Source organism: Sparus aurata, chromosome 16 (genome assembly GCF_900880675.1).
Source record: "Sparus aurata chromosome 16, fSpaAur1.1, whole genome shotgun sequence".
In the NCBI taxonomy this organism is placed as follows: domain Eukaryota; kingdom Metazoa; phylum Chordata; class Actinopteri; order Spariformes; family Sparidae; genus Sparus; species Sparus aurata.
The window spans coordinates 13,087,485-13,103,024 of record NC_044202.1 but is presented as its reverse complement, the minus strand read 5'-3'; the positions used below and the strand labels follow the sequence as shown (position 1 = coordinate 13,103,024).

The following is a 15,540-nucleotide window of genomic DNA, read 5'->3' as shown; positions in this document are numbered from 1 at the left end:
AAGGCACAAGACATTCAATTTCATCATATCTCCTCAACATTCCAGTTATTTGGCCAGAAAAAGAAAGGAATTTTGTTTCATTGGTTGTGGGAGTGTCCAAAGACACAGGACTATTTTAGGGAAATGTTGTTAAAAGCTTATCACAGATAACTAAAAATAATATCCCATTGAGGGCAAAAATGTGTTTACTTAGAGTATACCACAAGAACTTTGTGTTGCATTATCTTAAAATTCCTCTTGGAAAATGAAACACTAATTATGACTGAAAAGGAAATGTCTAAATATATAACAGTCACGTATTCTGCCTTTTCTTTGAACATGTATTTTATAACTTATTTTTATCTACAAAATTATTTTTATTTTTATTATTTATTGTTGTTGTTGTTGTTGTTATGGTATGGCGTACATGTTTGCATACTGATGTGTTTCTCTTGGTTTAATGAGTAAATTCAATAATTAATAATAACGTTGGAAAAACACATTATACTCCATTTCTTTCCATTTTGTCTGTGTATCTGTAGCTTCTTATATTTATTTATTTATTAATTAATTTACATACATACTGACAGGACTTTACAGGGGCGCGCGCTCTCCCTCTGATCGGCGTTACCATGGAGAGCGTTGCTATACGACGCTTCCTGGTTTCCAGGAAGACGCTGCTGCTCTGGCTGGAGTTAGCAAGGAGAGAAATGGACGATAACTTTCTGCTCAGAGATGCTGGAGCCGTGAAAAATGTAAGTAACCCGGCAAAAAAGTGAGCAGGAGCAGAGGAAACATTAATTTTGTGCGCTGTAGACGGAGTTTAGGACAGACTGTAACGGTGCGTCGAGGCTATTGCTAACTGCTTAGCTACGAAGCTAACGTAAACATCAGTATTAGCCAGCCAGTAAATCAGAGAGCTATGGATCCTTCCTGCTATCAGCAAAGACACATTATCATTGACTGCTTTTGATCAACGGCAGCAAGAAGGTGTTTCTCTGAGTATGCAGCTAACGTTAACTAGGTGGTTAGCCGTGTTAGCAGAAATATCCCGACATGCATAGCAGCTTAGCTCAGTGATTTTTGGGATGTTGTGTTTATCACAGAAGGGGTTTCTTCCCCTCTCTCAGCCGTTGGGATACCTGTAAGTGCTCTATCAACAAAAACATACACGCAACGACCATCACATTATTTCTCTAGTAAAGGCAACTTTCTCATCCTTGATCTTCCCAGAGTGAAACACATGTTGCAGCTAGTTAGGATTCCTGGGGGGTTCATCCACTCCTCTGTATGTTGATGCTGTGGTTGCTGATTGTTTAATGTTTATTTTTATTGTGCTGAAATATTTGCAATGAAAAGTAAACTATTAGTTATCGTATTTGAATTACATTTAAGTACTCAGAATTGCTAGAAAGCATTGCTTAAATACTGATGCCACTGATCATCTCCAATTTAGCAGAGTATTCCATGCTGAAAAAAACAGCATAGACCAGCACCAAAACCAGCACCAAAACAGGCCACCAGCAAGACCAGCATGTGTTGTGTTTTGGTGCTGGTCTATGCTGTTTTTTTTCAGCAGGGTTATTAAAGCAGGGTTCTGGACCAGCATGTCCACCGACTCTTTTTCTTCCATTGACCACATACAATGCATCATCCTATCGATTTCACCTCAGCCTCAATGGGCATGTAGCTTTCATCAACTGAGATACTTCATGGCTCCTAGACTCTACATGTGATGAAAATTTGAGTTTTCAGCTTTATAGAAATTTTTTTTGTCAGAAAAAGTACAGTAATGTTTCATGGAATTCTCTATGACTATGCTGTCAATTTCAGATGATATTTAACCAATGTATATTTTGCTGTTAAAAGAACATGCAAATAATGTTACATCCTATTTTGAAAGTTCAAATAAAGTTCATTTGTTGATTAATGCTCCCATCATATGCTAAGGAAGTCTGTCATCTCCACATTTACACAGTGTGACTTCACAGAATTGGAAGTCTTACAAAATGTCTAAAATGTCTAGCTAAACAACACACCAAACTCATTAGATGGCACAGTTTAAGCTCGATGTATTGCCCAAATCTCTGTTAGCTGCCCTTTCTGTCTTTATGATATCAAACTCCTATTTCCCATTTTAAAACTATGCACATTTCCCAGGTTGCAAAGTCTGGACGAAGAGCTCGCCTTGCAGCAGACCAGTCATCGTTTGAAGACTCTCGTCATGTAAGGAAGTCCTCAACCTCTGCTTCAGTGGGAGAAGTATGTGATCACGTGGTAACAGACATTTAGTTGCATGTTGTGATTTCACCTCACAATTAACTTCATCAAAATGCGTTTTGGTTTTGTCTCATACATGAATCACAGGATGACGAGGAGGTAGGTAGCATGAACAAAACAGTGACTTTGCATGGCTTCTGCTGCTAATCCTCCAGAGATCAGCTTTATAGAGTTTACCCTAGTTTGTTACAGTAATTGTTGTTGTATTTGATATCCAGGCCTCTTGAGATTCACCACTTCTCACATTACAGCAGACACAGTAGTACCATCTTGACACACATGGTATGAAGTTTTAATGGATTGCTCATTTATGTAGAGATGTTTGAGTTGCCATTTTCCTACTTGAGCAGGTTTTAAAGCAAATTCAGTCAGTGTTCCAAAACTGTAGCTGCTCTTCATTTATTGTCCTGTGTGTAATGGCTCTGATGTGCTTGCATGAAATGTTTTGAAGTGTTACTTCACACAAGCTCTAAAACCCTTTTAAGCCTCAGAGTCACAGAGCATTGTAATTGTTCTCTTGTAAATTGTCTAATTGAAAAACAAGCAGATGACATCACTTACATCCTCATAAGTCTACCAGCAGTTTTCATAAATCCTCTCCTTATACTGCCTGGTGAATCACTTGAAAAACAAGAAATGTTGTCATAAAGTTTTCTCTGTGATCTCTGCCTCATAAAACACGTAGGAGCTAATGTTTTCTAAATTTAGACTGAATATATTCGAAAGTATATGAGAAGAGTCGAATCAGAAGTCACAATTTCCATTTAAAAAATAATTTCACTTTACTATCGTTGGCATTCATGGAATCAGTCACATCTCCTAGATCTGCACACTGTAAACCAGCCGGCATTCCTAAAGCAAAAACAATTCCAGCGATGCCTTTGCTTTAGGCTAATCTTCCCAAATTAGGCCAACATCCCTAATGTATGAACCAGTATTCTCGCGCCCTCTCTGACCTGCTGTGAACATGCAATACATTTTTCCAGCGTGTCGTGCGACTGGGTGGGTTTATTTGCAGTCTTCGTTTATCAACCCCGGCCTCTTCTGCCGAAAATACCCAACTGATTGGTCGCATTCCTGACATCCTTTTAAACAAAGCCTCATTTGCTTTTATGGGCTCACAGGGTTTGGTCATCATAAGTTCTTTGCCCTGGAGACCATCAGAGAACCTTAAAATTAGAAACCATGAGGGATAAGCTAATTGCCTTAACAGCCATAACTATTTTACTACGACTGTGAGGTTCATATTTGGTCATGAAGACTTGGAGGCGCAGATTTATTTTGTTTCTCAGGACACTTGTGGTCCTCTCCATTTTTGTAGAGTGGAATAACTGTCAGAGGATACATTTATTACACTCAAAGACACTTGGCTGTATTATCTTGTCCCTCATGAAGAATGTTCATTGTCAAAAACGTTAAACAGAGAGATTTCACATCGCTCAATCGCCCTTTTTTGTAATGTTGCTTAAAATTACTCAGTTGTCATTACTGTAATCCCTTTTGTTCCTAATAAAGAGACAGTTACTAATTACACAAAGTTGAGGGAGCCAGTTCGGCCTCAGCTCTCTCGATTAATGGTAATATACAGCAGAGCAGAGAGGCTCCTCCTCCTTCTGCCCTGCTTAATGGTGACATTCAGATTTATAAATGGCTTTGGTGAAGGAACCGGCCATGAAAGATTATTTCCTCTTTCATCATAAACGAAAGAAATTCTTCACGAGCACTTTGTCCTCTGCAGACCCAATTTAGTAATGAGAAATGTTGTGCCTTTTATTTTTTTTCCCTAATTCATTTGTCTGGTGCCCACCCTCGAGGAATTCATTCATTCAAGTGCCGGTCTCATGGTCTCAGTCTCAGGATCGAGATGCATACACAGTTTACTATTTTCAGAATCGAAGAATGAGACGGAAAGGGTCAATTTTTTTTTAGTTGAGGATCTATTTTAGGGTCGGACTTACAGGCCCTGGCAGTTCCCACACTCTGTTCCATATGTTCTGGTGCTGGAAACTATAAGTATTGAAAACTATAATAAACAAAACAATGGGGTGCATATAGCTGACTCTGCTGCACATACCAGGCATATTGTTTGCTATACAGGGGGCTCTACATAGCAGGAATAGGGTCGAACTTTGGTTAACTAACAGTACCCATACATTAAGCAGGATGTTTAAACTTGTGTCTTTATGCCTTTTACCAGGGCTGTAGTGGTTATTTCCATTGTCTTTTAATCTATTCATTATTTTCCTGTTTACTCAATTAGTTGTTCAGCCTATAAAATCTTGATCAGTGTTCCTCAAAGTCCAAGGTGACATCCTTAAATGTCTGGTTTAGTCCACAACCCAGAGATACTCAGTTTACTGTCATAGAGGAACAAAGAAACAAGAAAATATAATACTAATTTGATTAATCATTGCAGCCCTACCTTTTACATTTAAATCAAGTTTAACGGTTTACTTTATCTGTTGGGGTCTTTATTCTCTGTTGTCATAAATAATAATGCCACCTCCTGGCGCATTTTCAGGTCTCTTGTTCATGGCTTTTTCACAATATTAAAGCACACACTATAGTCTGTCCACCACTATGTCAGATAGGTACTGGTGGAAAACATTACCCAATATTTCTGACAGTAATTTAAGAGGCCTCTTACACACACAAGATACGTCTGTTCTTTATGTTTCAAGATTAAAGCCCAGCAACTGTAGCAAATATGATTTATTTATTTTCTATGTGAGTGAGCAAACATTCATTGAAGCTGTTTGCTATTAAACCTCTCTCATCTCTCAGGGCCCTCCTCCTAAACCAGCCCGGCGGCAGGGTGGCTGGGCAGAAGAATGCTCCAGCTCCGGTTCTGCCAAGTACGTATACTCACCTTTTCCCCCCTTCTCCCTTGGCTATGCCGAAGGCGGCGACCGCGCACTGTGGTCTCGGGTTATGTGTTATTAATGAACTCTCATACTGTTGAATGAGCTTATTTATCAGTGCATATTTGGCACTCAGGCTGTGAATCAACAAGGTTAGAGGGAGCCTGTCTGAGCAGGCAACTCTCCATTCGTCTTCATCTGTGAGCAAGGCGGTAATTGACATGGTTAATGCATCAGCCACAGGAGGGCACTGTTAGTCAGCTAGCCACTTCATCACAGGGGTTCAAGCCACTTAATCACCCCTCACCACTGCAGTCTGCTCTTTACACGGGGAGCACAACATGGAGAACTCATGAAATATTTGGAACAGATGGAAGCTGTTTGCCAAAAGCTTTCATCTTCAACTAACAGATCTAAATCTGAATACATGACTGAATCAACATGAGGCATTTTATTGTACTGTGGAACCACCTCTCTTGTTTTCTCTCCCACCTGCCACTGTGCCTCATTTTTTTCAGTCTCAGTGGAGGTGAGAGCACAGGAGATGCATTGAAGTGAACAGGCTGAGTCAATTGTGCTTATTTGCGTAGTTTACTGCACCGTTAGTGCAAGCAAGAAAAAACAGCAAACTCAATAGATCTTTCCTTTCTCACAGAAGGTCAGCGTGTCGCTTCTCTGCTTTTTTGCGTAACCCAGCTTGATTCTTGGTCTCAAAGCGATTGAAATACAGGAGGTGTAAAAGGGGTTTGCACACGCATTGATCCTCTCTGAAACAAAGTAAGTAATGGTCCCCCCTGGAACCGGCAAGGACTTTTCCCTTCAATGTCACCCCTCATGCTCAATCACCGCCGCCCTCCTCCCACTAATCCCAGCGCAGAAATCCCAGGATTTGTCGATCTATCACTTCTAATTGACACTAAATGATCTGTCAGTTTATTGATGAACCTTTGAAACCAGGTTGTCACAATATATTTTATCCCTAACAACTTTTTCCAGACAGTTTTACCATGTCTATCGCTTTGCCTTACATGAGTCTTAATCAAGGGGCCTGTAATGTGTCTTAAGTGTCGCCACCCCCGCCCCCCAGACAGGACACAGTCCAAGGGCAGGCAGGTAGGCTCCCTCAGCGCCTCTCTGCCCTGCCTGGTTGGACTCTAGTACCGTCAGGGATGGTGGTCTGCACTCAGATAGCACGGATAAGACAGACAAAACAGGAGTAAACACTTTTAGATGAGAATTGTTTTTGCTAATTGTGTTTCATGTCATTCTCTCCTTCTATTTTGGCTCTCCCTTTTGAAAAATGATTTACCAGGTGATGACAGGTCTTTGTGATATAAAATGTCTAATCGAAAGGACATCGTTGTGCAGTCTCTATATTTTTTAAGCTGCTAAATTTGTTTGTGTGAACCGAACAGCTCTGATTTTTTAAGTCAATTTTATCTTCATTGCCCAAACTCCCTAATCAAATTTGCCTCAAAGGCTTCACAGTCTGTTCAGCACCCCCCACCCCAGAAAAAACACCTTAACAGAAAATAAGAAATAACCAGAGGAAGAAGGAGGGATCCCTCTTTTTGGTATGGAGTTGGTGTGTAGGTGCTACTTCAGATATAGAAGCTTTTATATATATTAATCATGCTTATTCACAGGGGGTTTGGCTTTCTGGTGCTGCCTCTACTGCTTTGTGAACACTGATTAGTGTGCAGTTAATTGAATCCCGACATTTGTAATTACTATATGTATTATGATACACACTTATTTTATAACTTTTTTTCATAAACACGTATTCTTCTGAAGGAATATATTTTTATTATCAGTTGATACTGTGGGGCCACTATTTTGATTGCTGGCAGTGTAAAAGGAGGAAAATGACAGCAGAGAAATTACTGGGTGTGATGCATATAAAACCAGTAGGGGGCACTACTCAACCAGGAGAACTAACAAAACCACGTTGCATATGGAAAAAAGACTAAAACCTCTTATACACACTTTTTAAAACATACTAAAACGTATTCTGCTTTGATTCCTTTCTTTTATTAAACAGTGATTTGTATGTTTACATACTTCTTAGGTAACAATAATGTGGTGACGTTAGTTTTCTTTGGTGTCTGATGTGATCGCTACCTGTCTTAAAACCGATACTGAATGCTGAAAATACCGTGCTGAGGTAGGGAAGTGTCAAAACACAGTATTTTGGTGTCTGGCAAGCTCTGTTCAAGCTGGGCTGTGTAAATGGAGAGAGGTCTGAAAATAGCGGCATGATCCAGCAGGAGATGAAGCTGAGAAAACAGAGAGGAGAGGAGAAGACACGACTATGGTGGACCCCACTGTGTCTGATACAGCAGAATTACTATCATTAGATACAGGTGAAGAGGATGTACCCATCAGAGTAAATCTGAGGACTCTGTGAGGATTGGGGAAAAATATATCATAGAGATTTTTGCTTACGATTATTTTCTATCAAGGAATAATGTAATCTAACGAATGTGTTATTTAATTTGTCTAACAGTTGCCTTTTTTCTGCTGCTGTACAGATCTTCAAGCAGACTTGCTGCTGACGACCTGGAAGAGTAAGTTCACTCTGCTGCCGCATCCATTATTTCATTGTAGACCTGCTGTTGTTGATTAAATTCAATGCTAGTCACATTTTGTGTGTTTGTATAAAAATAAGTCATATTAAATATTTGTTCCATTTGCAGTAAAGTGGAAATAGCGCTGTATTTTCAGATTGTCCTTGGTTGCAGCTAATCCTCACCTTCCAAGAACAATCACTTAACATGATTAAAAAACAGCGTGACTGAGTTGTCATCACTTTTATTGCTGTTAGGAGCCAAGTTGTCCTGTTATTGTAGTTTTTTCCCCCTCACGCTCCCTCCCATCATTCTGTGACTAGAATAGACATCACGAGAAGAGGCAGGTAGAGGACGGAGTTGTCTATGTTTTACTCATCAGCGCAGTTGGAGCCGGGTGCCTGACTGTAGTGAGACTCAGGCTTTCTGTGTAAAGTTGTTACCTTGCAGAAAAATCCCTTATGTTGTGCTCCTGTCACAACTGTCTTGTCCTAGTAATACTTATTCAGACTGCTGCTCCAGCTGAGTGTGTTTTAAAAAAAAATAAAAAATCCTGGAGGTGATCTTGTCTTAGGCTGCCAGGGTGGTCACTCAGACAAGCACTACAGCATCTCATAGCACTCTCAGTGCCTTTTGGCAAAAGTGACTGTTCAGAACTCCAGTCAGTGTGTAGCACACTGAGCAGGTGTCCTAACTACCATGAGAGAAAGACAAGACAAAAACAGGCCCATCATCAAAGCAAAGCAGCTCAGGAGTCAACTCACTCACTCCCTGTGATGACCTCACCGTCGGGCTGCATTTTGAAAGCATTAAATAATTCATACTCTCACACTTCCTGTTTCTACAGCCGCCGCCTGCGACCACAAACTCCCCAGGGATCAGATGATGAAGGAGGTAAGAGCACCCTCACTATTCCCCCACTCTGTGTCTCTGCTCATGGGCAAAGAGGAGCCCTCCAGTGCCTCCCCGGCACATTCATCCTCTGGAAGTAGAGCAGATAAGCAGGCGGTCAGATCATCGCTTTTCACTGATGCTCACGCCATATTTCTCCTTGAATCCGGCATAGATTCATGTGTTAGAAATCTGCCTTTGACCAGTGTGTGACTCCGTATAAGCATGATAAAAATGACAAGTGCGTATGCTCATTAAATTAAGTTAGATCTGTGGTTGATGGAGAATATTGTTAGAGAATGTAAATGTTCCCTTCACCACCCAGAACGACACAGTTGGTGACCAACACACACACACACACACACAGACACACACACACACACACACCACGCACACACACACACGCGCACACACACACACACACACACACACACACACAAACTGTGTCAGACAGGTGCTGTTGAATACAGATCTAGCGGTAACCGAGTCACCTGAGGGCCCAACTCTGCACACCACAAACAATGTCAGGGCTGGGGGGGAAATTTCAGGTAAACCCTGCCTAGAATAATTGTTCTATTTTGTGGCGCAAGGCAGCTGGGGACAAATAGGGTCAAACAGCCTCACTAAAGATAGGTTAGCAGCATGGAATGCTCAGGTGACAACACTAAAGGACTACTACACACCAGTACTCCAGGTAGTATTGAGTAATGCCATTTATGAACAAATAAACAAATGCCATATTGATCATTTTATTTACAGCCAGCTTGTTGTGATTCTAACTGTTTAGAAATGTCTATCAAGACATTTCTAAATTCAGAATAATGCAGTACATCAAAAAAGTGAAATTATCATTTTAAAAAGTTGCAAATCTGTCATGAATTGCAAAAAATGAAAAATAGATAAAGTCTGTTAATCCCATTAATTAAAGGCTGCACAGTTATTCAAAATATAGTCCAAATCATAGTAGCTGCCATTTCAAAAAAAGGTTAAATGTGACAAACAGCATTAAGGACTGCAAGTGCTGCAGATTTGCCCTCTCCTCACAAATCTTGTTATCCAGATGTAAGAGAAGACAGACCCAAACAAATGTCATATCATCATGATTTTAAATTATTTTTCTGTGAAAATTAAAGATTTGATTTTAATTGTGAAAAATACTGAGTCAAATTTATTTTTAGTATTGAAATATTTCACTTTTTATTATTCTGTTTTTCAAGAGTTTTAAAAAAAAATATTAGAATGTCACTCAGAACAAAGGAAAATGTACCTCCGCAATGTTATATTTTATTTATCAACTAAATCTGACAATTACCATCAAAAAAAGTGTCATTGTATGTAAAAACTTTCAAATTAAATTTAAAATGTGTTGATAAATCACTTTGAGTTTTACATATGAATTCTTACTATACTGTCAGTTTCTATTACATTTATGTACACACACACACACACACACACGCATGCACATACACACGCACACACTCACACACACATATTGTCCATCACTGTCCAGAATGAACTGGTTCAAATGGCCGCTTGAACGAAGAGTCCAGAGGTTTGGTTCTCTTGCAGTTAATGCCGCCGGAAAGATGATTACTCTGTGGAGGGAGACCTCTTAATACAGAGCTGGAGGCAGGGGCATTGGAAATTACAGTGCTGAGGGTTAGTGAGATAGCCCCTGCCATCTTGATTATGTCCCCTACCCTTATCCCTTATGTCCACTGGCTACAAGCACCGAAAGAGAGAGAGAGAGAGAGAGAGAGAGAAGGCTCACCTAGTCCCCTGCTCCCATCTTGCCCATCAGCTGCCCCCTAAAGCCTCCTGCTGGTCACTTAAAATAGCACCAGTATCACAAACACACTCATCTCGTTTCATGTCTCACTGTCTTACTCTCAGCCCGTGTTGTGTTGAATATTGTCCTGTAAGCTTTTCAAAAGGACTCTGGTCCAAGGTAATCATTTGACTGGACCCCTGTGTAGATTATAGGAGCCCAAGTGATGTCCTGCTCTCCAAAGTCGCTGACTGGCGTGTGCCTGCCGGGAGTATGTCTACACTCACAGCAAATTATCCCCTTTTGATATTTACATGCTCCAGCGAGGAAGCCGGACGGGGCCCGTGTAATAAGGATACGCGTGGCCTCGCTTGCTGCCAGACAAAAGCCACCTTGATACATGTCCGGCAGAGGGAAGGAAGTCATAGTAGGTAATGCGTGCCGCTCTGAGGCGAGACGGCTCCCTCTGATGGAGCTGCCCTTTGCGTTAGAAGAAAACACTGGTGCTTGTTTGCAGCTGCTTTGACGCCCTGCTTGACCTCTAGTAATGGGTTGAATTTGAAGCTCATTTAAAAATGTTGTTCCCTTTTTTCTCTTAATAATAGACTTTGCATATAGACAACATACGCCTCTGTGCTTCACATTGAACTCTCATGGAGTGTGTTAATAGTGTATTACTGGCTGAAATGAAAAAGGGTGTGTGTATGTGTGTGTGTCTCTGTGGATGGATAGACAACCCAGGAAGCTGTTTGCAAAGAGCCGGACGGCAAGGCTTTTTGATGTCATTGCACTAAGACCATTAAATTTGATTGGGGGTCCAGGGGGGACGGATTCTGCTGAACGCTGTGCTTTGTAAATGAGAGGACAAAGTGTCACCGGGGCCTCATGAATATGAAATACCCGCGCCTGCATTTATTTGGATATCAGAAACACAGATGAATCTTGTCAGTGGCTAAACGAGCGTGGCATTTTTAATTTGGTTTAATTAAAAAAGAGAAAGAAATAAGTTATCAGCAGAGGGATGAGCTTTTGTTATCTACCAAAAGTTGATGGGTTAGGATGTGAACAAGTTGCCTTCAGAATCCTTGATCAAAATCATTTCCCAGTCCATCACTTTTTATGTTGAACTCAAATTTTGAGTTCCATCACAGATTGACGTTTCTTCAGCTTCAGTTTTTTTCAGAGTTATTTTGAGGGAATAGTGACACCGATGCGAAGATATTTCCTCACATCAGATGCAGACTTCCATCTCTTCACCTCTATTTAGCTCCTCTATTGACTTTCCCCTCAGGGTGCAGTACTGTGGTTAGAGATTACTGACAACCCTCTTCATGCAGTCCAGCTCTCTTTTCCTCTCACTATCTGTCTGTTCCTCTCTCTCTCTGTCTCTCTGTCTCTCTCTCTCTCTCTCTGTCTCTCACACTGTCAACACTCAGCTGTAGAGCTAATAAGGATGTGCAGTCTGCTGCCTTCCTCCAGAAAATATTGTCCAGGAAAGCCACATGACACCCAAAGTTAACACATATAAAATATAAGGGCAGAAAGGAAGCCAGTGAAGTCTGTACTACATACAAATGTATACCGGTGACAATGATAAAACATTTTTTGTGAAACATTTCTTCCTTTTTGATGGTTGTGCCTTACATTCTTCTTTAAATATACAATAACCTTCTAGTGTCACTTATAATGAAAGTCTTTGAACACATATCAATCAGTGTCTTTCTTAATTATTAGTCGTTCATCTTATTTTCATCCAATCTGTCTGTTTTCTATTATTACGCCTCGCTTACAAATGTCCATCTGAAAAATGCTGTGAAAGTTTGCCCTGTCCTTCTTGCGAGTGGAGCCATCCTCTGTCCTGTTGCGTTTTGCCAATTAAAGTGGGTTCCCACTGTTCGAGCAGCGGGTTGGCGGCTCCTGGCACTGCAGCCCCTGCCAGGCCGCACTGTGACTTCCGACCCCACACAGATGGGCCCGCAAGCAAATACTCTTGCACATGGCTGGATGCCGCCCCAGTCGGAGTGGCAGAGTGGACATGGAGGTCGGCCTACCGGCCACTGCGGGTCCTGGGGGTGGGCGGCGCTGACAGGGCCCAAATGCTAAGGTAGCAGGGGGTGCTTTCTGGGGAGCCCCTGGCCAGCGCCCCTCTCACAGCAGGAAGAGCTGCCGCCTCGCCTCCTGAATATTCATGGCCGCATGGCTATTGTGACAGGGCAGCTCTTATGAGGATGTAGCGAGAGAGAGGGAGGGGAGGAGGTGCCACACAGACATCACACATACACATACTCACACAAAAAATATGCACCTCTAGCATCCATACACAGGGGATTTACTGTATTTATCATTGATGATTCTGTCAGCTGGCTGCCATCATATTTCTCTCTAGACTCTTTTTAAAAAACGTAATTTGATTGTCTTTTAAAATACTGAGCTTTCCTTTTTTTGGTTACAGATATTCCAGTGATTCCAGAACTTGACGAAGTCCAGGAGGAAGATCTCACCAAGCAAGTTGCAGCTCCACCAAGGTACGGTAGTGAACGCCTTAAACTCGTAGAAGTTCATGCACTCAGGATTCATACACACCTTCACACACGTAACATGTCCCCAGACCCATGTATGACAGTTAACCTCTGTCTGTGCACAGGACACGAGATCAGTAGCCTGCTCTGGTGACTTTGATGGTCACCTGTCCTTCTTTCGTGCCGTTGCAGAGTGTCTTGCTTTATCGGGCTGAAATGGAGAAATAACAGTTGGGTGTGATTTATACAATTCTGTTACCAGGGTCCCGACTAACCGGGCCCTTTGATTTACAGGGCAGTGAGAGACACGCCGACATGTGTCGAATATGTAGCAAGGCTATGACAGCGGTGGAGGTTATTAGGCTGGGGCTTGCTCTCTGTGCGAGATAATATCCACATTGAACTCATTGCGGGGGCAATGTAGCGTGTAATGTGCAGTAAGTAGGACTGGCATGCACTGCTAGGCCCCGGCCACTTTGAGAGCCCCCCCACTTAATTCCAACCCACAGATAAGCAGCTGGGTTTCAATTTGAAGCGTTTACCACTTGGCAACCATCTCCTGCTCTCTGTGGTCTTTGCTTGAAGTCTTGGAGCTTTGTTATGCACAAACTCCAAACTTGTACAAAGCCACTTCTCAGTCTGGGTTTGTGTGTAATGTGAAAGCACTGCAGGCAGGCTTGCCTCTGTTTTTCTGATTGAAATACTAATCTATTAGTATGTCACATGCCTATTCTGACTGTCTGTCACCCTGTTAGCATCCAGGTGAACCAGGTTATGACCTACAGAGATTTGGACAACGATCTGAAGTATAACTCTGCGTTCCAGACATTAGTAAGTCAAAGCCATTTATTTTTATATCTCTTTGATATTCCGACCTCTCTGCTCGTCAAGGTGGTCCATTTAATTTTGCAACCAACGTCACCTCTGTTTGTGCATGCTCAGTGAATTTTACAGCGCTCTTTCTTCAGGATGGAGAGATCGACTTGAAGCTTCTCACCAAGGTTTTATCGCCAGAGCAGGAGGTGAAAGAGGTGAGTGAATTTTTAGTAAATATAGCTTGTGAGCTCCGAGCGAAGGCCCGTCCAGCTGTTTCTAGAGCAACAGGGGAGGTTGCCACTCTGTCTCCCAGGTAATCAAGATTTATGATGTGTATATTAACACCCTCTGTTCTCCTTCCCCATTCTCCTCTCTTTGCTCCCTCTGTTCCCCATGCTCTCCTTCTTGGTATGTCTCCCTCTGCCTCTCTAATTCTTCTTTTTGCCCCCACTTCTGCTCTGCAGGATGATGTGAGCTGGGACTGGGATCATCTGTTTACAGAGGTGTCCTCAGAGCTGCTGATGGAATGGGATCAAGGAGAGAGTGAGGAGCAGCCCGAGATGCCTCTAACATGAGGAGGAGGAGGTTTGGTCTGGGACTTTAAATGGCTCCAGTGGGAACTAGGTGAATGTCCATCACACAGAAGGGCCAGTGACTTTGGTCTTAGAAACTTTAATTACTGGTTGTTATCCAGAATTTATATTTTGTAAAGTGTAAATACAGTCTTTTTTGTATTTTATAAATAAAGTTTAGTGTGCAGTGAACAGTGCTGTGCTGTCTCACCCTGTCTTTGTTCCAGTTTTTTGAATTTCAACCTCTTTTGTTTGTTAGTTTTGAACTTCAACAGCCAAAAGGCAAACTAATTTTGTTTGAAAAGCTTCCCTGAAAAAAGCTGTCACAGATAAAAATGCCTTCCTTGTACTGCCAGCATTATCAACACCCTCATACAAGTCCAAGGTTGATAATCAGCTAAGCTGAAATCCAGTTGATTGTGTTCAAATTAACATTCCTCATTAAAGCCTACAACCTTATTGTTATTGACTGTGCCATTGACTTTATCTTCCAGGTCCTCGATAGGAGCAAGCCCTTCTTCACTATTATCTCAAATGCATTGAACAGAGTTCCTATTGACACCTGGGGGATTAGCATACATTATACCTTTTACTGGATAAAGAGGAATGGATGTAAGTCGGGGGAACAAGACAATAGTTGGTGTCAGGTTTGTGTTCTTTAGTGTGAAAGAAAACAATGTGATAACACTGAAAATAGAGCTGAGAGAACAGGCCTCAGGATGCTGGCTCTGACCCCTTTGCTCAGAAGTCGATATAATTTATGAAATGCATTGTATACTGTGACTTGAGCACACGCTGGTCGCATGTATCAGCATTCAGTTTTGTCTTCAGTTCATGTGTGCGAATATCAATGCAGGCCTCCGAAGTCAGGCCAGGTCTATTAGGGAAACAGCTGTAACATTTACAGATTGTGATTGGGTTTATTTCTGCTGCAGTGAGCAGTCTCATGACATTTGGAGATGCACAGCAAAAGTCCTCAAGGACACATAATCTATGCATCTAACAGCTCAATCACTGGCCATCACAAATAGATCCAGATTTTTTTCATTTAGGGGACCTTGAATCAACTTCATCAAGTGTAATACCTCCGGACGAAGCTATCACATGGGATATTTGTGCTTGGAATAATTGTGTGTCTCAGAATATTTGAGCTCTAACACAGTGAGTGATCTCTGTTTGTTTCTCTATCAGACATACAAACGCACACTTTTTTTTACCGCCTCCACAATTGGCTTATTTAGCCAGACTTAATGAATTCTGCCCATATGCCCTGAGCAGCTGCTATGT

At 41.7% G+C, this 15,540-nt stretch overlaps 1 protein-coding gene across 5 annotated transcripts; it reads left to right on the top strand.

Moving 5' to 3' along the window:
* Window positions 1–600: 600 nt before the first annotated feature.
* On the top strand, window positions 601–14,712 carry ift43 (intraflagellar transport 43 homolog (Chlamydomonas)). Of its 5 annotated transcripts, none has more exons than XM_030443051.1 (10): window positions 601–734; window positions 2,140–2,205; window positions 2,347–2,358; window positions 5,044–5,114; window positions 7,652–7,687; window positions 8,535–8,581; window positions 12,799–12,871; window positions 13,621–13,696; window positions 13,834–13,896; window positions 14,146–14,712. In XM_030443051.1, the coding sequence occupies exons 1-10, from the start codon at window positions 612–614 to the stop codon at window positions 14,254–14,256; spliced, it is 678 nt and encodes a 225-aa protein (XP_030298911.1). In that variant the 5' UTR covers window positions 601–611; the 3' UTR covers window positions 14,257–14,712. The 5 variants fall into 5 exon arrangements, with proteins under 5 accessions (XP_030298911.1, XP_030298909.1, XP_030298913.1 ...); XM_030443049.1 differs by having other exon boundaries at window positions 2,140–2,241; XM_030443053.1 differs by having other exon boundaries at window positions 2,140–2,241; window positions 13,820–13,896; window positions 14,146–14,463.
* The last annotated feature ends 828 nt before the right edge of the window (window positions 14,713–15,540 follow it).